General features: G+C 40.2%; 2 protein-coding genes across 4 annotated transcripts in view; one reads left to right on the forward strand and one right to left on the reverse strand.

Annotated features, from left to right (window-relative positions):
* Positions 1 to 16538, reverse strand: part of KLHL28 (kelch like family member 28) — a 122902-nt gene extending 106364 nt beyond the window's left edge. For 2 of the 3 annotated variants that reach the window (XM_017884182.1, XM_017884185.1), the window contains exon 1: positions 16339 to 16538. In XM_017884182.1, the coding sequence (XP_017739671.1) occupies positions 16339 to 16356 (18 nt within the window). In that variant the 5' untranslated portion in view covers positions 16357 to 16538. Of the gene's footprint in view, positions 1 to 5447; positions 5544 to 16338 lie in introns of all 3 variants that reach the window. The other variant, XM_017884186.1, reaches the window with a different exon arrangement.
* TOGARAM1 (TOG array regulator of axonemal microtubules 1) overlaps positions 1 to 24713 on the forward strand; it is a 118783-nt gene that overhangs the window by 66510 nt on the left and 27560 nt on the right. The window contains 6 exon segments of the mRNA XM_017884180.1: positions 877 to 1052; positions 1741 to 1894; positions 6116 to 6269; positions 17878 to 17983; positions 19611 to 19846; positions 21324 to 21482. Of these exon segments, the coding sequence (XP_017739669.1) occupies positions 877 to 1052; positions 1741 to 1894; positions 6116 to 6269; positions 17878 to 17983; positions 19611 to 19846; positions 21324 to 21482 (985 nt within the window).

Genomic DNA, 24713 nt, shown 5'->3' on the forward strand with positions numbered 1-24713 from the left:
CCTCCCAAAGTGTTGGGATTACAGGCTTGAGCCACCGCGCCCGGCCCATTAAGTTATTTTAAAACCCTCCTCAGATTGGCTACAGCTTACTCTTGTAAACTTATTTTCTGTTATTCCTTTATTTGCCCAACCAAGCTCATTTATTCGCTCCGCATAAATGCTTTATAAACGTTCAACTCTGCATGTAAACATCACCGTCTCATAGATTTCCCTGTCTCCTTTACTTTATACAGATCCTTCCTGTCTTCAAATCCCAGCTCAAATTCTTGCTCCTTGAAACCATCTTAAACACCCAACTGTCAGGCGCAGTGGCTCACTCCTGTAATCCCCATACTTTGGGAGGCCCAGGCGGGCAGATTACTTGAACTTAAGTGTTCAAGGCCAGCCTGGACAACATGGCAAAACCCCATCTTTACCAAAAAAAAAAAAAAAAAAAATTAGGCAGGCCTGGTACTGTGCGTCTGTAGTCCTAGCTACTCGGGAGGCTGAGGTGGGAGAATTGCTTCAGCTTGGGAGGTGGAGGTTGCAGTGAGCCGAGATTGTGCTATTGCATTCCAGCCTGGGTGACAGAGAGAGACTATCTCGAAACAAACAAACAAACAAAAACAAAAACAAAACAGCTCACAGCAACCTTTTCTTTATGTGTGCTTACCACTTGTAATATGCAGCTCTCACTTATTTTCATGAACTGCCTTCTGGCACCTCTTATATTGCCCTGTTAGGGTATTTGTTTTTATATTTTATAATTATTTAGCATGTTTTTCTTATTAATTGTGTTGTTTGATTCTTGAAGGCAAGAACCTTACCTTAAACTGTGTTACCTAGAGTACCATCACATAATTAGGTAATGACTATTTGGTGGTTGGTTGATTTCAGGCGTATTTGGAAGTTTAAGTTCAGCACCAGCAACCTGCAGCCAATCAGTGATATCTTCTGTGGAAAATGGGGATACATTTTCAATTAAACAAAGTATTGAACCACCATCAGGGATTTATGGAAGATCAGTCCAGCAAAATATTTCATCATATCTTGATGTTGAGAATGAAAAAGATGTAAGGTTATTTGCTAATTATTAGAATAAATTTAAGCTTACAGTATGTCATTGTTTTGTGTATATCAGATGTGGGGTGGTGAAAGTATTTTGATTAAAATTTTAAAAACCTTAGTACAGTTGAAATTTTGAGCCTTGGCAATGTGGCAAAACCATGTCTCTAGGAAAATACAAAATTAGCCAGAAAAAATACAAAATTAGTCAAAGTAGAGAGCCTATTTTCTCTAGAAAAAATACAAAAATGTAGCCACAGCCATGCGTGTCTGTGGGCCCAGCTACTTGGGAGGCTAAGGTAGGAGGCTCACTGGAGCTCGGACGGTCAAGGTTGTAGTGAGTCATGATTGCGCCACTGTACTCCAGCCTGGGCAACACAGTGAAACTGTCTCAAGGAAAAAAAAAAAGAAATTTTGATCTTTAATCATTTAAATAATAGATTATTCACCCCTCCCACTTAATAAAGGCATTCTCATTCTGGGGATAAAGTATGTAATATACTTTTTATTCTCTGTGTAATTTATATTTTACGTGTACTATATATGTATATATATGTATGTATATATTCCGTTTTCTAGGATACACTTAAGTAGTGACAGACTAGTATCCTCAGAGACAAATTAGTTATCTGAGACAAATATATTTTAAATATCAAACTCCCTGAATATTTTCAGATTTTCAACTTTTTCATGCAGGCTAAAGTTTCTATTTCAAAATCTACTTATAACAAGATGAGACAAAAGAGAAAAGAAGAGAAAGAACTGTTTCACAATAAAGATTGTGAAAAGAAGGAAAAAAATTCCTGGGAACGAATGAAACATACAGGAACTGAGAAAATGGCATCTGAAGGTAAGTGGAATTTAAGTTTTGGTATTTTTTTTTTTTTCTAGTAATAGTCTAAAGCTGATGAAATGAGGTTTCACTGGGGGTAATATATAACTAAGAATGAAATATCTTATGTAACACTGAAATTTGCAAGACCCACAGTTTCTGTTTTAATTATATATAACTATTAAAATAATATGCTTTCTCATCAACAGAAAAATGATTGTGTTTCTCCCTTCTAGATTTAGATATTTTTGGAGATGAGGTGGGGCTATCAAAAAATAAGAGTTCTCTTTAAGAAAACATTGCCTTCAGCCCTCCATTGAAAGGGTCCTGTTTAAAATGATCACCATCTTTAGTGTTTTCAGATTCCGATAGGTCACTTGTTTAGATGTAAAGAATAAAGTCACAAATGCTTGTTAAGCTGAAGAGACCACATGTGGTCCAGTGCATTTGTGCCAGAAAGAGTACTGAACTAGGAGCCAATAGACAGACCTGGCTTCTTAAGTTTCAGTTGTGCCTTTAATTAACTTTGTGACCTGGAAGCCGGCCTCAGTTTTCTGCCCCTGTGAATATCTTAATTATTTCAAAGGTCCAGATTATCTCAAGGATCTCTTCTATACTCCCTGGAAATATTCCTGTTTTGCTGAGGAGTGGTATCCCATTTTATAGCAGATAACTGAGATGGTGAAACTGGTTTATGTTACATCATGATCCAAAAAGGTCATTGCATTTGTCATTTATTCAGTCTATCCTTGAGTACCTACAATGTTTTGTGTTTGGTCAGGAGTAGGCTCTATGTTTCCTGGTGTTGTTTTTTAAAATATTGAATACATGTTAGGTATAGTAGCAACGAGGAAAAATCAGACGTCGAAATAAAAAATCATGTGAACTATAATACCCATTAACTATTATTGTTTAATTACTGTTTTGTTTAATATTATTAAGAAATAAACTGTGAAATGTAATAAACACTCTTAAATTTATGTTGCATCTGAAGTCTAGATAGCAACAAAATACTCAAGAAGGTTATAAAAAATACTCTAAATTTAATAGACAGTATACTTCTCTTGAAGGTAAAAATAAAAAAAAGATTTAACCTAAATTAATATCTGAGGATTTTCCTAGCTTTTATTTCCATTATAATACAACAAGTGGAGAAAACTGTATTTTCAAAGCTATTAATTGTTGAGAGTATGCCTGATGAGAGGTGTTAGCCTGTAACATTGTGGCTAAAGATGTCCCTAAAACCCATTAAATGTAGGTGTTTGTGAAACTTAAGCCTCTTAGCATTCTCACATAATTCACTATTTGTTATTGTCATAAAATTCAGGGAGAGAAAAAGCCACGAAACTTCCTACCTAACTTAGGAGTGTGAAGAGTAGAAATAGAAGTACAAATATTACAAATAGTAATAAATCATAAATTTGGTGGTATTCATTCTTGATGGATCAACTAATTTTGTGATTTTTGCCTATAATGTAGGCTTTGAAGATTGGGTTTCTGAGAAGTATAAGGAGAGTACCACTTTGAAGTCACCCTTATATTTGAAAATAAGAATATGCTTACACAATTATTATGTTGATCAGCTCAAAGTATGGCTGTTTAGCTCTATTTATGGTTATGAACATATTAGCAGAAATAATTTTTAATAGCTAAATCTAATTGGATGTGTCTCCAGTTAAGAAACTTTCTATCAGTTCACTGCTTCTCAAAGTGTGTTTCACAGACTGTGTGAACTGTTTGTTACTCATCTATGATAACATACATACAGACAATATTTAGCTTCTAGAAACTATTTTAACAGTTTGACAGTGCCACAACACTTTTATTGTACTTTATAAAAGAATCAATCTACAACACAGTGAAAGTTTTTGTTTTGTTTTGTTTTGCTTTTTTTGAGGTGGAGTCTTTTCTGTCGCCCAGGCTGGAGTGCGGCGGTGCAGTTTTGGCTCACTGCAACCTCTACCTCTTGGGTTCAAGCGATTCTTCTGCCTCAGCCTCCCGAGTAGCTGGGACTACAGGTGTGCACCACCATGCCAGGCTAATTTTTGTATTTTTAGTAGAGACGGGGTTTCACTATGTTGGACAGGCTAGTCTCAAACTCCTGACCTCGTTATCCGCTCGCCTCAGCCTCCCAAAGTGCTGGGATTACATGTGTGAGCCACTGCACCCTGCTAACAGTGGAAGTTTTTTTTTAAAAAAAAACTTCATTTGAGCGTCACTACTTTCAATTGATATTCTATACACCTCCTTTTTCAAGATAACATTCTTCAGGTGAAAACAAAATAAATATAGGTGATAGTACTTCATATTGTTATAATCTTAAGGTTGCAAATTTGGTGTTTATCTGCATCTCTTTCTAATGAGTTATTGTTTCATGAGAGTGGGAATGGATTAGATAGATTAAGGGAATTCTTAAAACTTCCACGTTGGTTTCTTCATCTGTAATGTCTGAATAATGATTATAACATAGGGTTGTTGAATGAATTAAATTAGTATAAATGAAGGACATAGCACAATACCAGGGAAGATAATAAATGATAATAGTGCTATTTTTTTATTTGCTATTCTTTCAGGATTGGGATATTCCAAAGCTGGAGGATTTTATTTATACATGTTAGTCTTAGATATGAAACCTAAAGAGGGTCCATCTGAACCATCAAAAAAAAAAAGTGAAAGGGGTCTATTATATATAATTGGGATATCATCTTCCTCACATAACAAAAACTGATACTGAGTCATCGCTATAGTAATTTAAGGCATCATATTTTACCTTTTTACTTTTCTTTGTTAGATAGGTGATAAATTTTTTGAAAGCGGAGATTCTGTCTTATACCTCTTTATAGAAGATCACAGGTAACGGTGGCTGTAGATCTAAGTCCTGCCTCTCCCACTAATTAGCAATGGAACCTTAAGTAAATTTCTTAGTCTCTGTAAAACGCAATTATTTTCTCAGCTGCAAATAAAGATAGTTAGAATGCCTACCTGAACTTTGTTGAGATAATTAAATGCAGTAAAGTTTGCAAAGCATTTATCCCAAGGTCTGGTGCATAGTATTTAATAAAGTCAGCTAATATCATTAACACCTTGTTGCCTTTGGATTTTGAATGAACAACTCTGAATATGTAATTAGTATGCAACATCAAGTGAAATTTCTTATATTTGTGATTTCAAGTAGTGTTTTGTCACAGATAGCATGGTTAATAAATAATTTTTGATGATAGTTATTTTCTAGTGACTAATACTTCCTTTCTAAAAGTATCTCTTAATATGGAAAAAGAGCCAGTAAATCTTTACCTACTTATAAAAGCCCATTCTATTTGACCCTTTTCTTTTTAATATCTCCACTGCATGTGTCTCGCATTATATAGTGCTCACAAGGATATTATCCTGAGCACTCAAAGAGGATGATTTATTTTCTCAACTTATAGTATAGTGCCTTACATCTGCAAAATGCTTGGTCAATGTCTTATTATAGAAGAAACATCATTCTTATTACTACACATGGTCTTAGAATTTGTAATAGGCCACTAATTCTATATCAATAGAGAAAATCAACTAGAATTCTACATACGGATGCCATGAACCTTCATCTTCACTTCTCAGTTATGAAACAGGTATATATCCACATTTTTACAAAATGGGATCATACTGCTTCTTTGACTTTTAGCTGTTAAAGTAAAGCCAGACTTTGTTATGACTCATGACTGAAAACTACTTATATTTTATTAAATATAATTTGTTAATAATTTTGCATATAAAAAGTAAAGTTTTCAATAGTTTTGGTTTCTGGGTACTGTAATTTTCCTCAAGACTAGCTAATAGTACTAAGTTTTCATAATAAATGTTCATCACAACTGTAGTCAGAATAATGTTTGTATCCTTTGTGTGAAGGTCCTCTTGGCCGGGCATGGTGGCTCACGCCTGTAATCCCAGCACTTTGGGAGGCTGAGGCGGATGGATTGCTTGAGATCAGGAGTTCAAGATCAGCTTGACCAACATGGTGAAACCCTGTCTCTACTAAAAATACAAAAATTAGCCGGGCATGGTGGTGCGCGCCTGTGGTCCCAGCTACTTGGGAGGCTGAGGCAGGAGAATCGCTTGAACCAGGTGGCAGAGGTTGCAGTGAGCTGAGATTGCACTACTGCACCCTAGCCTGGGCAACAGAGCGACACTCCATCTCAAAAAGATAAACATTTGTAAAAAAAAGGTTCTCTCATAGTTTAATATATTTTGTTTTAGGTGAAACATCTACTGGAGTCATTTCACAGTATAAAGAAAGGATGTCTTCTGTCACTCATAGTCCAGAAATAATGGATCTATCAGAACTACGACCATTCTCTAAACCAGAAATAGCACTGACAGAAGCCCTGAGGCTTTTGGCTGATGAGGATTGGTAAGTTCACCATCCTTAACTTAAAACTAAGCAGAGTTCTAAAGCTTTCTGTAAATATTTAATTAAAAATCTTGAAACACATTTTCTATTAAAATAACCTTAGAAACAATTATTTAGTTCTTACGCATCAGAGTCTTTTCAGCTTATTAATGTAGCTGAACTCTGGTCCTAATAGTACTTTATTACCAGTTGTGTTATAACTTACATGCCATAAGAATATAATTTAGCTTTATTATGGATTATGTAAACCCTTTGGTAACGGGATACAAATTTCACCGTTTCTCAAAGTATTTCTCTGTGAAATATAATTTTTAATTGTCCTGGAAATACTTACCTGCTCTTATTGCAGTGATAGCAGCCACCCAACCAGCCCAGCCAATAACTTAAAGGGAGACAAAAGACAGTGGCAATGTGCATCCCACGTGTTTCAGCAGGAGTGTCCACTTACTGCCTTTGTCTCATTTCCTCCCTTGTTCCTTCAGTATCTCTCATTGTCCCCATCTTATACCTCTTCATCAGTTTTGCCTCTGTTCTAGAGCATATTCATCAACTTTCAAATGTGCCATAATATCTCCTATTTTTTAAAAACCTCCAGGCCAGGCACGGTGGCTCATGCCTGTAATCCCAGCACTTTGGGAGGCCGAGGTAGGCAGATCATGAGGTCAAGAGTTCAAGACGAGCCTGGCCAACATAGTGAAACCCCATCTCTACTAAAAATACAAAAAAATTAGCCAGGCATGGTGGCGGCGCCTATAGTCCCACCTACTTGGGAGGCTGAGGCAGGAGAATTGCTTGAATCCGGGAGGTGGAGGTTGCAGTGAGCCAAAAGTGGGCAGCTGCACTCCAGCCTGGGCAACACAGTGAAACTCTGTCTCAAAAAAAAAAAAAAAAAAAAAATAGAAGTTCTGCAGAATTTAATCCACTGGCATTCTCTTTGTACATTGATTTTGTAGCTCAAGGGCAGTCTTTTCTGGCGATCTTTTCTGTAAAGATCCAGGTAATAGGTATTTTAGACTTTGTAGGGCAGATGCCTTTGTTGCCGATAGTATCTAAACAAATGGGCATAGCTGTGTTTCTGTGAAACTTTTCTTATAAAACATATGAAAACTTTACTCATTAAAAAAATCTGATGGAGCCAGATTTGGCCCATGAGCCATAGTTTACCAATCCCTTCTTAAATTATTTCATTCAGTCTCACAGCTTTAAATTCCATCTAAACTCTGATATTTCATATTTCATAAATGTGTATCTGTATCCCTGGTATCATTGTGAGCTCTAGACTCAAAAAGAAGTAATCCAACAGCCAACTTGGCCCTTTCACTTAGATACCAGTAGACGTCTTAAATTTAACATATCCAGAAAAGAAATCCTGAACTTCTTCCTGCCAACATGGATTAACAGGACTGTATTTGCCCTCATACATGAAAGATCTAATACAATTATACAAAATATATGAAACAATAGTTTTTAAGGGCCGGGCACAGTGGCTCATGCCTGTAATCTCAGCACTTTGGGAGGCCAAATCACTTGAGGTCAGGAGTTCAAGCCCAGCCTGGCCAACCCTGTCTCTACTGAAAAACGAAAAAAATCAGCTGGGGTATGGTGCCGCACGTCTGTAGTAGCAACCACTTGGGAGGCTGAGACACAAGAATCGCTTGAAGCTGGGAGGCAGAGGTTGCAGTGAGCCGAGATCGTGTCACTGCACTCCAGTCTGGATGACAGAGTGAGACTCCATCTCAAAAGCAAAGAAATAGCAACAACAAAAAACAATAGTTTTCAAGATACTCTTCACCAGGCTATGGAAAGATCTCTGAGAGACAGGAAACAGACCAGGTGAGCCCTACAATTACCCAGCTTGCTTTCTGGAAAGAGTTTCCAGATTGCAGCTAAAGGAGGGAAAAACAGGCAGATAGCAGCAGAGATGGACATGGTGCTGAGAGTTTGAGGAGGTCATGGTGACTAGACTTTGCAGGACAAAGTGCCAGATAGAGCTCCACAGAGAGCTCCAGAGATCATAAGAGGATTTTATTCAAATGTTAGCAGACAATGGGTCGGTGCTTGCATGTAAATATATTTCCTGAGGCCAGAACAAGAACCACTCAAAAAAGTTACAAGGAACAATGTCAGGAGCATATACAATATTAATAATACTTCCTGTTCCCACCAGCAGAGAGGAAAAGTTCATAATTCACAGGGCATTGGGTAGAATACTCAGAGAGTTTTGCTCCATAGTGTAGTAATTTAAACCATAGACTGAATGTTTGGTTCCCACCTAACGAAGTTTAAAAGCAAGGCCTGAGAGGATCAAACATTTGATCCTTATTTGGAATACGTTTTCAAATAACTATATCCCAGAACAAAGCTGAAGAATAATTATAGGAATACAAAAATAGCTAAAGTAAAATTTATAATGTTTGGCATCCAATACGAAATTACCAGGCATGCAGAGAAGCAGGAAAATATAACCAATAGTGAGAAGAAAAAAAGCCAGCAAGTGCAACCAATGCAAAAATGACACAGATGATAGAATTAGTAGACAAAGACATTGTAACTGTAACAATTGCATGCGTTAGCGAGGTTAGAGGAAAGGTTGAGCAAGTAAAGAGATATAATATATATAAGAAAACCAAAACTAATGTCTACAGATGAAAGCTATAATGTCTGAGATGAGAAATACACTGGATGAGATTAATAGGTTAGATATTCCAGAAGAAAAGATTAGTGAAGTTGAAGACGTAACCATTGAAACTATTCAAAATGAAACAGTGTAGGCTGGCCAATATGGCAAAATCCTGTCTCTACCAAAAATATAGAAATTAGCCAGTTGTGGTGATGCACACCTGTAGTCCCAGCTACTGGGGCGACTGGGGCAGGAGAATCGCTTAAACCTGGGAGGCGGAGGTTGCAGTGAACTGAGATTGTACCACTGCACCCCAACCTGGGCAACAGGGTGAGAGTCTGTCTCAAGGAAAAAAAAAAAAAAAAATTCAAAATGAAAGTGAGAGAAACAAGACTGAAAAAAAAGTCCAGAAAATCTGTCAATTGTGGGACAACTTCAAGTTATGTGTAATTGGAGTTACCAGACAGAGAAGGAGACAGAAAAGAAAAGAATATTTGCAGAAAAAAAATGGACACAATTTGTTCAAATTTGATGAAAACTGTAAACTCAGAGATCTAAGAAGTTCAATGAACACCAAACACAAGAAACATGAAAAGAAATATTTCAAAGGAGATATAATCAAAAGGCCTAAAATTAGGGATGGAGAAAATCTTAAAAATAGCTAGGGGCAAGACATTACATATAGAACAAAGATCAGACTACTCATCAAATACACTGCAAACCAAAAAACAGTTCAGTGAAATTAAATTTAGAGTACTGAAAGGAAAAACAAGCTGTCAATCTAGAATTCTATATCCAATGAAAATATCTTTCAAAAATAAAAGTAGTGGACCGGGCATGGTGTCTCACATTTGTAATCCCTGCACTTTATGAGGCTGAGCCAGGAGGATTGCTTGAGCCCAAAAGTTCAAGACCAGCCTTTGCAATATAGCAAGACCTCATCTCTAGAAAAAAAAAAAAAAAAAAATTAAAAATCTGGATGCAGTGATGTGTTTCTGTAGTCCTGGCTACTCAGGAGGCTGAGGCAGAAGGATCACCAGGGGTTCGAGACTGCAGTGAGCTGTGATTGTGCCACTACAGGCCAGCCTGGACAACAGAGCGAGACCTTGTCTCTTAAAAAAAGAAAAGTTTTAAAAGAAGCAAAATGTCTGACATTTTGATACAGAGGCCCAAAGGGAAGACCTGGGAGTATTGCTTTACCATTCTTACATATGAAATGATATTTATCACTTCAAGGTAGACCAATAAGTAACCAGTAAAATAACACAGAAGTTTTGTTGGTAAGGCAACAAAGGAGATAAAATGTAACTATAAAAATAATTATAAAGAAAAGATGAGACAAATAGAAAACAAACAGCAAGATAATAGACTTAAACCCAATAATCTAATCACATTAAATGTAGATGAACTAAACACCCTAGTGAGATTAGATTAAAAAGCAAGACTCAACTATATGCTGCCTATAAGAAATTCCGTTTAAACATATAGGTACAAGTAAAAAGTAGAGATGCAAAAAGATGTATACCATGCTAACACTAATCAAAAGATAGATTATGTGGCTATATTAATATCAAAGTATATTTCAAAGCAAAGAATATTAATGAGAGTATTTATTTTATATTGTTATGTAACAAATTGCCACAAACTCAATGGATTCAAACCACACAAATTGATTAACTGTCAGTTTTCTGGGTCAAGAGATCAGATACAAGTTAATTCAACTCTTTGCTCAGGATATCACTAGGGTGAAATCAAAGTGTCAGCCAGGGATGCGATCTCATCTTTCAGTTTTCTTAGAAGCTCATTGGAAGAATTGTCTTCCTTTTAGATGTGCAATGGAGGTTTTCATTTTTGTATTAGTCCGTTTTCATGCTGCTGATAAAGACATATCCAAGACTGAGAAGAGGTTTAATTGGACTTACAGTTCCACATGACTGGGGAGGCCTCAGAATCATGGCAGGAGGCAAAAGGCACTTCTTACATGGTGGCAGCAAGAGAAAATGAAGCAAAAGCGGAAACCCCTGATAAACCCATCGATCTTGTGAGACTTATTCACCATGAGAATAGCACAGGGAAGACCGGCCCCCATGATTCAGTTACCTCCCCGTGGTTCCCTCCTGAATCCTGGGACATAGCCAAACCCTATCAATCTTCTAGAGGTCAACTCTCATGTCCTTATTATGTGCTACACACACAGACATAGATCCTCTTAATATGAAGCTTGCTTCTTCGAAGCCAGGAGAAGAATCTCTGCTGCTGCTGCTGCTGCTGCTTATCTCTTTTAAGGGAGGTAAAGCCTCCCCAGGATAATCTCCCTTTTGATTAACTTGATGTCAGCTGATTAGGGACCATAATTAAATCTGCAAATCTCTTTTGCCATCACACTTAATATGATCACAGGGAGTGATATCCCAACACATTCACATATCACTCACAGGGAGTGATATCGCAACACATTCATGGAGAGGGTGTAATACAGGTTGTGTAAATCAGGGGTAGGAGTTATGGATGCCATCTTAGGATTCTGTCTACCACATCCAGAATAAAGAGGGTCATTTTATAGTTATAAAGGAATTAATTCATCAAGAGGACATGGAAGTCCTGATACTTATTTACCATATAATATTGCTTGAAAATACATTAAGCAGCCGGGCGTGGTGGCTCAAGCCTGTAATCCCAGCACTTTGGGAGGCCGAGACAGGCGGATCACGAGGTCAGGAGATCGAGACCATCCTGGCTAACAGGGTGAAACCCCGTCTCTACTAAAAAATACAAAAAACTAGCCGGGTGAGGTGGCGGGCGCCTGTAGTCCCAGCTACTTGGGAGGCTGAGGCAGGAGAATGGCCTAAACCCGGGAGGCGGAGCTTGCAGTGAGCTGAGATCCGGCCACTGCACTCCAGCTTGGGTGACAGAGCGAGACTCCGTCTCAAAAAAAAAGAAAAAAAAAAGAAAATACATTAAGCAAAAACTAATAGAACTGCAAGGAGAAATAAATTTCTAGTTATAATTGGAACTTCAATAATCCTCTCTCATTAATAAATAGAACAAGTTTAAAGAAAATCAGTAAAGATGGCCAGGTGCGGTGGCTCATGCATGTAATCCCAACACTTTGGGAGACCGAGGCAGGCAGATCATGAGGTCAGGAGATTGAGAACATCCTGGTTAACATGGTGAAACCCCATCTCTACTAAAAATACAAAAAAAAAAAAAAAAAAATTAGCTGGGCAGGCCTGTAGTCCCAGCTACTTGGGAGGCTGAGGCAGGAGAATCGCTTGAACCTGGGAGGCAGAGGTTATGTTGAGCCAAGATCGGGCCACTGCACCCCAGCCTGGGTGACAGAGCTAGACTCCATCTCAAAAAAAAAAAAAAAAAAAAAAAAAAAAAAAAGGAAAATCAGTAAAGATGTAGAATTGGACAATGCTTTTTTGTATGTATTTTTAGTAGAGATGGGGTTTTTCTATGTTACTCAGTCTGGTCTCATATACCTGGGCTCAAGCAATCCATCCACCTCAGCCTTCCAAAGTGTTGGGATTACAGGGTCACCACACCTGGCCTGAACAACAGTATTGACCAATGTTGTCATGGGATCCTTAAGGTGTTACTTTGATAGCCAGAAACATCTGTGGCCAGTGGCACCTTTGCCCAAGTTTTGCTCAGGCCCACTCGGGCTCGTTTTGCCCACTTGGCCTTGCAGGCTGTGCTTGGCTTTTGCTACCAACCCAGATCCTATGCCTGCAAAGGGTGAGCCAGGCACAGAGCAGTGAGGGGTGCATGAGCATGGGGTCCGGCCACTGCACACAGCCAGGCATATGCTGGCTGTGGCAGGATAGGCAGCTCCATGCACTGGCACAGCTGCTGGCTTCCTGCTACAGCTGGACCAGCTACAGCTGGACCAGACATACCACAAGCAGCTTCTACTGTGGGCACCAGGGAATGTGGTGGCACCCAGAAGCTTGGAGATGCCAGCAACTGCAGAGCCCCAAAGAGAGTATGCCAGCCCTTACTTGGGAAGCTCCTAAGTTTGGGTTCCCCATAGGGCCACAGCTATTTTCTCCTTTCTTCTCATCTTCTCGTTGCCCACAATGTCATGAGTGGTTGCAGTGTGATTGGGGTAGGGGGAGTTTTCAGCCATGTTTGTGTTACAGATCTTTCAGTCCTGAATTCTTGTCCTGAGTCCAAGAAGAATTAGGTATATGGACCTCCAGTTGTGGAGCAAGGTGAAGAGATGCTTTATTGAGCAACAGTATACCTCTCAGAAGACCTGAAGTGGGTAGCTCCTTTCTGCTGGCAAGTCGTCCTGACATCTGTGCAACCCTCAATGGAGAGGAGACTCAGAGTGGGGTAGCTCCTATCCACAGGCAGGTCATCCTGACATCTGTGCAGCCCCAAGTGCAGAGGAGACCCAGAGTGGGTAGCTGCTATCCACAGGCAGGTTGTTCTGGTGTCTCTGCAGCCCTCAGCAGAGAGGAAACCTAGAGAGGGTAGCTTCTATCCGCAGGCAGGTTGTGCTGATGAGTGTACAGCTCTCAGCAGAGAGGAGACCCACAGAGGGTAGCTTTTCTCCACAGGCAGGTCATCCCATCTGCCAGAGTCTGGCTGAGTCTGGGATTTTTATGGGCTTCAGAGAGGAAGAAGTGCATGCTGATTGGTCCATGGACAGGCCTGGAAAAAGCACCATAAGTTCTCACTCCAGTCTGTGAAACTAGCAGCCCACCCCTACAAGCTGCAGTCTGTCCCTGGCTTGAAGGTGAGGCTTCACCTGCTGCTTTCTGCCCAGGAGCCTGTCTGCCTCCTGCCACCATCAACCTGCTGTCCACAGTGCCCAGGCTGTTCGTGCTGAGGGGTGCCTGCAGGCCCACACCAAGCTGCCCTCAGCATGCTCCTGGCTTCCTTCCCATGCTTGTTGATGCCCAAAGTCCAGTGGGGACCATGTCAGCACTACCCCAAGTGCATGCACACCCAGCTATGTCCTGACAGCACCCGGGATCAGCCACAACTTTGTTCCAAAATTGGAGGTTGTGCTGGGAGTGGGGAGAAGCCAGGCAGTGGGAGAAGACACTTTTGAGCCTGTTGAGAAGGGGGATTTCCAGGGACCCTGAGAGCACAGGGATGCCCAGGTCTGCAGCTGTGGCTGAATGGCTACAGCTGTGCCCAGGAAGTCAGGGCTCCTTCCCCTTCTACTCAGAAGGGGGCAAGGCTCCCACCTGTTCCTGGCTCCCGCTGGCTCCATGGAGCACACAGTCCCTGCTGTACCTTCCCTGCCACAGCTGGTGTCTTCACAGTGGCCACTCCAGAGGGGCCGCCACTGCCATCCATGTGACCTACTTAACATTTATAACACATTCCACCTACAGCAGCAGAATTCACATTCTGTTCAAGTCCACAAGACATATTTATCAAGAAAGACCTTATTCTAGGCTATAAAACAAGTAATTTTAAAGGAATCGGATTTTACAAATTTTCTTCTCTGGAATTAAATTGGAAATTAATGACAGGTGTTTGGAAAGTGCTCAAATATTTAGAAACTAAGTAACACACTTACATGTGTAACCTATGGATCTAAGAAGAAATCAAAAGGAAAATTACAAATTATTTTGAATTTGATGAAATAAAGAATGAAACATCAAAATTTGTGGGATGTAGCCAAATTAAAGAGGAATATGTCACACTATAACACCTATATTAGAAAAGAAGAAAAGTTCTATATAAAGGAAATCAGCTTTCACCTTAAGAAACTAGAAACAGAAGAGCACATGAAGCCCAAAGTAAGCAAAGAAAGGAAATAATAAAGATCTGTGTGGAAATCATTGCAATGGAGAACAATAGAGAAAATCAGTGAAAGCAAAAGCAGGTTCTTGGAGAAGATCAATAAAATGGATAAGCCTCTTGTCAGATTGACCAAGAAAAAGAAGAGAAAAATTGCTAACATCAAGAATGAAAGAAGAAACATCACTACTGATCATACAGCTGTTAAACAGATAATATAGAAATATGATAAACAGCATGATGCCCCAAAATACAACAACTTAGGCGAAATGGACAAATTATTTGAAAGACACAAATTACCAAAACTCATTCATAAAGAATTAGATAACTTGTGACCGGGCACAGTGGCTCATGCCTGTAATTCCAGCACTTTTGGGAGGCCAAGGCAGGCGGATCACTTGAGGCCAGGAGTTCAACACCAGCCCGGCTAACATGGTGAAATCCCATCTCTACTAAAAATACAAAAATTAGCCACATGTGGCGGTGCATGCCTGTAATCCCAGCTATTCAGGAGGCTGAGGCACAAGAATGCTTGGACCTAGGAGGAGAAGGTTGCAGTGAGCTGAGATTGTGCCACTGCACTCCAGCCTGGGCAACAGAGCGAGACTCTGTCTCCAAAAAAAAATAATAATAACTTGTATAACCCAGTATCTATTAATGAAATTGAATTTATGTTTAAATTTTCCTGCAAAGAGGCCAGGAGTGGTGGCTCACGCCTGTAATCCTAGCACTTTGGGAGGCTGAGGCAGGCAGATCACTTGAGGTCAGGAGTTCGAGACCACCTGGCCAACATGTGAAACCTAGTCTCTACTAAAAATACAAAAATTAGCCGGCCATGGTGGTGCACGCCTGTAATCCCAGGTACTCTGGAGGCTGAGGCAGGAGAATCGCTTGAACCCAGGAGGCGGTGGTTGCAGTGAGCCAAGATTGTGCCACTGCACTCCAGCCTGTGTGACATAGCAAGATTCCCTCTGAAAAAAAAGTTTCCACAAAGAAATCTTCAGTTTCTGATAGTTTATCCCAAACTTTTTACGAAGATACTAATTCTACATATACTTCTAGAACATTGAATAAGATGAAGTTCTCATCTCATTCATTGAGGCCACCATTACTCTGATACCAAAACCAAAGACAGGAAAACTACAGACTGATTCCTAATATAGCATAAGAACATAGAGATAAAATTCTTAACACAGAACTTATTTCCCCTCTTCCTAATCTGAAATATACTTCTCCCTCGTGTTCACTGTCTTAGTTAACAGCCCTGCCATACACATTTGGTTGTTCATTCCAAGTCAGGATTGACTTCTTTTTTTGTCTTTGTTTGTTTGTTTGAGACAGAGTCTCACTGGTCTCACTGTGTCACCCAGGCTGAAGTGCGGTGGCATGATCACAGCTTACTGCAACATTGACCTCTGTGGGCTCAGGTGATCCTCCCACGTCAGCCATGCAAGTAGCTGGGACTACAGGTGCACACCATCATGCCTGGCTAATTTTTGTATTCCTTGTAGAGACGGAGTTTCACCCAAGCTGGTCTCGAAATACTGGGCTCAAGCAATCTGCCCGCCTCAGCCTCCCAAAGTGTTAGGATTATAGGCGTGAGCCACTGCACCTGGCCTCTCATTTCTTTACATTCCATCAATTCTTATATTTTCAGAACATATCCTGAAACCAATTACCTACTTCAATCTCTGCTGCCATCCCTCTAGTTCATGCTGTAGTTGTCTCCCACGTGGCTATCATAGTTTCATCACTGGCTTCCATGCTTGTATTATTACTCCATCTCATATAATAGCTGTTAATACTGTTAAGATATAAACCAGACCATGGGACTTCCTCACAGAAAGCAGTTTGGTAGCTCTCTAGAACACTAGGGAAAAAAAATTTAAATCCTTACCAAAAATTGTAACTCTTTATTACCAAGGGACAGATAATGAAGGACCAGCTAACCAGGCCTATTGTTAAATCATAAAAGGGTCTGTTCATCAAGAAGACGTATCAGTCCTAACACACACACATACACATACATATATATATAGAGAGAGAGAGCACATATGAATGCTTCAGAATACGTGAAGGAAAAAACTAATAGAAATTTAAGGAGAAATACACAAATCTACAATTATATCTATATTATAATTATATAAGGTACACAGTTATAGATTGTATAAGTTAATATAATTATAATCTTTTAAATCTAAAAGATATGTTTACTATAATGTAGTCTAGTAAGTGCACAGTAGTATTATGCCTAAAAAATATATGCCTTAATTAAAAAACACTTAATTGCTATTACTGATCACCTGAACCCTAAGTGAGTTGTAATCTTTTTGCTAGTGGAGGATCTTACCTTGATGTTGATGACTGCTGACTGATCAGGGTGGTAGTGGCTGGCTGTGGTAATTTTAGCAATCACAGCAAATATTACTGTTCGTTGACAATGTACTTGGTCACTCATGAGCTCTGATGGAGATGTACAAGGATATTAATGTTGTTTTCATGCATGCTAACATAACTTCAATTCTGAAAATTTAGCACCTAGGAATCATACTGATTTTGAAAGTCCTAGATGGCATCTTCTAATAGGAGACTGTTTCATTTACATTGAATATCTGTTGTTTTGTGTAGCTACTCGTATCTATTACCTTACCTAGATCTTCTGGATAACTTGCTGCAGCTTCTACATTAGCACCTACTGCTTCACATTGCACTTTTATTTTTTTTTTTTCTCTTTGAGACGGAGTCTTGCCCTGTCACCCAGGCTGGAGTGCAGTGGTGTGATCTTGGCTCACTGCAACCCCCACCTCCCAGGTTCAAGTGATTCTCCTGCCTCAGCCTCCTGAGTAGCTGGAATTACAGGTGTCCACCACCACGCCCAGCTAATTTTTGTATTTTTAGCAGAGATGGGGTTTCACCATGTTGGCCAGGCTGGTCTCGAACTCCTGACCTCTAGATCCGCCAACCTTGGCCTCCCAAAGTGCTGGTATTACAGGTGTAAGCCACCGCACCCGGCCACATTACACTTTTATATTATGGAGATGGCTTCTTTCCCTCAAACTCATGAACCAACCTCTGCTAAACTCAAACTTTTCATCTGAGCCTTTCTCACCTTTCTGAACCTCTTCATTGGCAATATTCCATACACAGAAAAGAAGACATTTGTGATCCTGTTCCAGTTGAGTCCTATGTAACGAATGATCTTGTCATTTCTTTTTCCCATAGGGAGAAGAAAATTGAGGGACTGAATTTTATTAGATGCTTAGCTGCTTTTCATTCTGAGATACTGAACACAAAGTTGCATGAAACAAATTTTTCAGTTGTTCAAGAGGTAAACGTATTTTTCAGATGAGTTAAGGATTGTTAGAATAACAAAGGATAAATATACTGTTTATTTGACCTTTAAAATGTTTAAACAACTCTGTACCATATGTTATAAAAGGCCTGTATTTAATTAAACTAGTCCATGTCTTAATTTGCAACATTAAGAGAAACTTAATAGATGTTGATTCTTAAGACTAAAGATAATATATATTAACATGTGGGGTTTTGTTTGTTTTTGAAATGGAATCTTGTTCTGTCGCCCAGGCTGTAGTGCAATGGTGCGATCTCGGGTCACTGCAACCTTCTCCTCCTAGGTTCAAGAGATTCTCCTGCCTCAGTCTCCCAAGTAGCTGGGATTACAGGCACATGCCACCATGCCTGGCTAAATTTTGTATTTTGGCCGGGTGCGGTGGCTCAAGCCTGTAATCCCAGCACTTTGGGAGGCCGAGACGGGTGGATCACGAGGTCAGGAGATCAAGACCATCCTGGCTAACACGGTGAAACCCTGTCTCTACTAAAAACTACAAAAAACTAGCCGGGCGAGGTGGCAGGCGCCTGTAGTCCCAGCTACTCGGGAGGCTGAGGCAGGAGAATGGCGTGAGCCCGGGAGGCGGAGCTTGCAGTGAGCTGAGATCCGGCCACTGCACTCCAGCCTGGGNGCAACATTAAGAGAAACTTAATAGATGTTGATTCTTAAGACTAAAGATAATATATATTAACATGTGGGGTTTTGTTTGTTTTTGAAATGGAATCTTGTTCTGTCGCCCAGGCTGTAGTGCAATGGTGCGATCTCGGGTCACTGCAACCTTCTCCTCCTAGGTTCAAGAGATTCTCCTGCCTCAGTCTCCCAAGTAGCTGGGATTACAGGCACATGCCACCATGCCTGGCTAAATTTTGTATTTTGGCCGGGTGCGGTGGCTCAAGCCTGTAATCCCAGCACTTTGGGAGGCCGAGACGGGTGGATCACGAGGTCAGGAGATCAAGACCATCCTGGCTAACACGGTGAAACCCTGTCTCTACTAAAAACTACAAAAAACTAGCCGGGCGAGGTGGCAGGCGCCTGTAGTCCCAGCTACTCGGGAGGCTGAGGCAGGAGAATGGCGTGAGCCCGGGAGGCGGAGCTTGCAGTGAGCTGAGATCCGGCCACTGCACTATAGCCTGGGTGACAGAGCGAGACTCCGTCTCAAAAAAAAAAAAAAAAATTGTATTTTGAGTAGCCAGGCTGGTCTTGATCTCCTGACCTGGTGATCCACCCACCTTGGCCTCCCAAAGTGCTGGGATTACAGGTGTAAGCCACCATGCCCAGCTTAAGATATGTTACTTGAAGCCAGGAGTTCAAGACCAGCTTGCCCAACATGGCAAAACCCCATTTGGACTAAAAATACAAAAATTAGCTGGGCATGGTGGTGTGCACCTGTAATCCCAGCTACTCAGGTGGCTGAGGCATGAAAATTGCTTGGACCTGAGAGGCAGAAGTTGCAGTGAGCTGAAATGAAGCTACTGCACTCCAGCCTAGTCGACAGAGCGAGACTCTAACTCAAAAAAAAAAAAATTGTAAAATTCCTTTCCAAGTTATTATTAGTGATTTTCTTGCAGAATATCAGCAAAATGTACATTTTGAAATTTTTTTTTAGGTGAAAAATTTACGTTCTGGAGTTTCTCGTGCTGCTGTGGTCTGTTTAAGTGATCTTTTCACTTATTTGAAAAAGAGCATGGATCAAGAGCTAGATACCACAGTAAAAGTTTTGTTGCAGAAGGCTGGTGAATCAAATACATTTATAAGAGAAGATGTTGACAAAGCATTGAGAGCTATGGTTAATAATGTAACTCCTGCACGTGCAGTTGTTTCTCTTATCAATGGTGGACAAAGGTAATGTTCAAAATGACCTTGAAATGTCTTTAAACTAAAAATGAAATGTTGCAATCAGGAGTGTAGAAAAGAAACAAGCAAATCTTAGTATTATATTGGTCAAAAAACATTTATTAAAAAGTTCCTATGAGATAAACATTATACTACATGCTGAATATGAAAAGAATAATGTTGTTATTATTTTTCTCATAGGATATGTATACTTCTTGTGTCCCTCGAGCACCTGGCAAAATGTCTGCCACACAAAATCATCTAGGCAATTTGGCTTTAGGAGCCTTACAATTATTATTATTTTTTTATTAATTTTTATTTCAGTAGCTTTTGGGGTACAAGTGGTTTTTTTGTTACATGGGTGAATTGTGTAATAGTGAATTCTGAGATTTTTGTGCACCCATCACTTGAGTAGTGTACATTGTACCTAATGTGTAGTTTTTATGCCTCACCCCCTCCTGCTCTCCTTCTTTCTCTAAAGTTCATTATATCTAGTTCATTATATATATCACCCTGTATGGCTTTGCATACTCATAACTTAGCTGTCACGTACAGGTGAGAACATACGGTTTTTGGTGTTTTACGCCTGTGTTATTTCACTTAGAATAATGGCCTCCAGCTCCATACAAGTTTCTGCAAAAGACACTATTTAATTCATTTTAATGGCTGGGTAGTATTTCTATATATATATATCTGTATATATATATATACCATTTTCTTTATCCACTGATTAGTCTGTGGGCACTTACGTTGGTTCTACATCTTTGTAATTTTGAATTTTGTTGCTATAAACATATATGTGCAAGTATCTTTTTCACATAATGACTTCTTTTCGTTTGGGTAGATACCAAGTAGTGGGATTGCTAGATCAAATGGTAGATCTACTTTTAGCTCAATAAAAGTTATTGTAATAATGTTACCCTATTGTTATTCCAATAATGTTATTTGCATTCATAGAGCTATAACTAAATGTCTGTTTTGTTTTGCTTTTAACTTTTGAGGAAGGGATAAGTAATGCAAATAATTTGACATTTCAGACTCACAGGATGACTGTTGAGGAGCTGTTAAATCATTTAACTTTAGGATTGATCTTTGGCCTCATGTGGTGGCTCACATCTGTAATCCCAGCACTTTGGGAGGCCAAGGTGAGAAGATCCCTTGAGCCCAGAAGTTCGAGACCAGCCTGGGCAACAAAGTGAGACGTCGTCTGTACTAAAAATAAAATCAGATTAACTGGGTATGGTGGCACATGCCTGTGGCCTCAGCTACTTGGGAGGCTGAGGCAGGAGGATCACTTGAACCCAGGAGGTCAAAGCTGCAGTAAGCCATGATTGCATCACTGCATTCCAGCCTAAGTGACAGAGCACGACCCTGTCCCCAAAAACAAAAACAAAACAAAACAAACAAACAAACAACATAGATCCATAGATCTTTGGAGAATAGTTTATATAACAACTCTGTATTAATTGATCATGTCTCCTTGTAGCCATTTACACATTGCTGTAAGAAGGTGTACAGCCCAGCATTTATCAGATGTATTGGAATTTATGGAACCAGAACGTATTTTATCTGCAACAAAGGATATGGCTGAACGTCTATTACCAGCTGCTGCTAAGTTTGCTCAAGACAGTTCACAAGAAACCAGGTGAATATCTAATGTTGGCTAAATCTATTATTAGTAAGGGCTTAAAAGTAGGAAAGGAAAGAAAGTTTAAAAAAGAATGAACATTTTCTAAATGGAGAAGTGGGGTCCCCAGGGATTGGTGCTGGGGGATGGTCTTATTTAACCAGATTGTAAATATTCTTGAGGGAGTGCACAGTGAATTCTCCAAATTTACAGATGACACTACATACTTCTGGGTAGTGAAATGCCAAGTCACAGGGATGAACTTCATGAAAACGGCACAAGACTGTATGAGTGGGCAGAAAAGTGGCAGAAGAACTTCATTATGGGCAAATGTAAGGTAATGCATTTAGGGGAAAATGATATATTTTCCAAGCAATCAGGTAAAATCAAGGAAATAGGTACACATGAAAAATGCAGGAATAGGGCTGGGCGTGGTGACTCACGCCTGTAATCCCAGCACTTTGGAAGGCCGAGGTGGGCGGATCACAAGGTCAGCAGTTCAAGACCAGCCTGGCCAACATGCTGCACCCCGTCTCTACTGAAAATACAATAAAATTAGCCGGGCGTGGTGGCAGGCACCTGTAATCTCAGCTACTTGGGAGGCTGAGGCAGGAGAATTGCTTGAACCCGGGAGGCGAATGTTGTAGTGAGCTGAGATTGTGCCATTGCACTCCAGCCTGGGCGACAGAGCAAAACTCTGTCTCAAAAAAAAAAAAAAAGAAAAAAGAAAAATACAGGATTATGCATAACAATATATTATTCCATGAAACTTGAGATATCTGCAGTCTGGAAACTACACGAATTTCTGATGGTTGTACTGGAAAAACAATTTTATGAAGTTTAAGAACAGTCAGAGAAAGACAGCACAATAATTAAGATGTGGATGGTATAATGGCTGTGGGAGTGACAAAAATTTTGGATGTAGTCAGATGCTTATGTTAAATTTCTAGTCCCCATCATTGTCCTTAAGCAAGATACTTAATTTCTGTTAGTCTCTGTTTCCATGTCTATAAAATTAGGAAGGGTGGACTAGGTGACCAGTAATGTTCCATATAAAATCTAAACTTTTTATAGTAATGATATATGGCTGGGTGTGGTGGCTCACGCCTGTAATCCCAGCACTTTGGGAGGCGGAGGTGGCTAGATCACCTGAGGTCAGGAGTTTGAGACCAGCCCACGAACATGGCAAAACCCCACCTCTACTGAAAATATAAAAATTAGCCAGGCATGGTGGCACATGCCTGTAATCCCAGCTACCCAGGAGGCAGAGGCAGGAGAATCACATGAACCTGGGAGGCGGAGGTTGCAGTGAGCTGAGATTGTGCCACTGCACTCCAGCCTGAGAAACAGAGCCAGACTCCATCTCAAAAAAAAAGGCCAGTTGTGGTGGCTCACACCTGTAATCCCAGTACTTTGGGAGGCCAAGGCGGGTGACTCACAAGGTCAAGCGATTGAGACCATTCTGGCCAACATGGTGAAACCCCATCTCTACTAAAAATACAAAAATTAGCTGGGCGTGGTGGCACTTGCCTGTAGTCCCAGCTACTCCGGAGGCTGAGGCAGGAGAATCTCTTCAGCCACTGCACTCCAGCCTAGAGACAGAGTGAGACTACATCCCCCCCCAAAAAATTTATTAATAATAACAATTTTTTGAAAGAATTTGAGTCATAAAGATTAAAGTGAAGAAGTATATAAAATGTTTAACATTTTAAGACAAAGATGTTTGTTACTTTAGGTATCTGGAGTTAATATTATGGAACTCATTATACCTAAAGATAATACAGAAAGTAAATATATTAGTTTTCCATTGCTGTGTAAAGTTTAACACAAATGTAGGAGCTTAAGATAACCCACATTTTTTGGCTTACAGTTCTTTAGGTTAGAAGTCTGGCATGGCTCACCTCACTTCACTGCCTATGGTTTCAGAAGGTCAAAATTAAGGTGATAGCAGTGCTAGGCTTTGCCAAATTCAATTCCTTGTGGTTATAAGACTGAGGTCAGCTGGGCGTGGTGGCTCACACCTATAATCCCAGCACTTTGGGAGGTGGAGTCGGGTGGAGGAGCTGAGGTCAGAAGTTCGAGACCAGCCTGAACAACATGATGAAACCCCATCTCTGTTAAAAATACAAAAATTAGCTGGGCGTGGTGGTGTGTGCCTATAATCCCAGCTACTCAGGAGGCTGAAGCAGGAGAATTGCTTGAACTCAGGAAGTGGAGGTTGCAGTGAGTTGAGATCACGCTATTTTACTCACTCCATCTTGGGCGACAGAGTGAGACAGAGGGTTGACTCAGGCCAGAACATCTGGCCAGTAGGTGGACAGCAAATGGTCCATGGGCAAGGAGCCCAGAACAGAGACAAACTTCTCAAAAAAAAAAAAAGACTGAGGTCTGCATTTCCTTGCTGGCTGTCAGCGAGGATCCTTGCTCAGCTTCTTAACACTACTCACATTTCTTTGCATGCAGCCCTCCTCTGTTTTTAAGCCAGCAATAACAAGTTGAGCTCCCCTTCATAGGATCTTTTAGACTTCCTCTTTTTCTACCACTCACAGAAAGAAAGCTATCTGCTTTTTTTTTTTTTTGAGACAGAGTCTTGCTCTGTTGCCCAGGTTGGAGTGCAGTGGCGTGATCTTGCCTCACTGCAAGCTCCGCCTTCCGGGTTCAAGCGATTCTCCTGCCTCAACCTCCCGTGTGGCTGGGACTACAGGCACCTGCCACCACACCTGGTTAATTTTTTGTATTTTTGGTAGACATGGGGTTTCACCGTGTTAGCCAGGACGGTCTCCATCTCCTGACCTCATGATCCGCCTGCCTTGGCCTCCCAAAGTGCTGGGATTATAGGTGTGAGCCACTGCACCCGGCCAGAAAGCTCTCTGCTTTTAAGGGCTCATTTTATTAGATTAATTCCACCAGATCATGTCATTACTTTAAGGTTAACTGTGTTATGTGATATAACATAATCTTGGGAGTGATATCTTATTATATTCACAAATTTTAGGAATTGAAGCAGGACCTTTTTGGGGAACCATTTTAAAGTTCCGCATATCACATTAATATTCAAAAAAATTCAAGAGGGTTAGATCATGATAGGCTAGTCAGGAACAAAAGACGTTCTTTTCTCCCTCTCTATCACCTTGTTAAAAAAAAAAAAAAAAAGATTTCTTAATGTCCATCTTGTGTGCTTCTTTACTTAACGTTTCCTTAATGGCATAGTAATTCTGTTGTTGTTTTTTTTTTTTTTTTTTTTTTTTT

This window comes from Rhinopithecus bieti, unplaced genomic scaffold, assembly GCF_001698545.2.
Source record: "Rhinopithecus bieti isolate Rb0 unplaced genomic scaffold, ASM169854v2 scaffold_14876, whole genome shotgun sequence".
In the NCBI taxonomy this organism is placed as follows: Eukaryota; Metazoa; Chordata; class Mammalia; order Primates; family Cercopithecidae; genus Rhinopithecus; species Rhinopithecus bieti.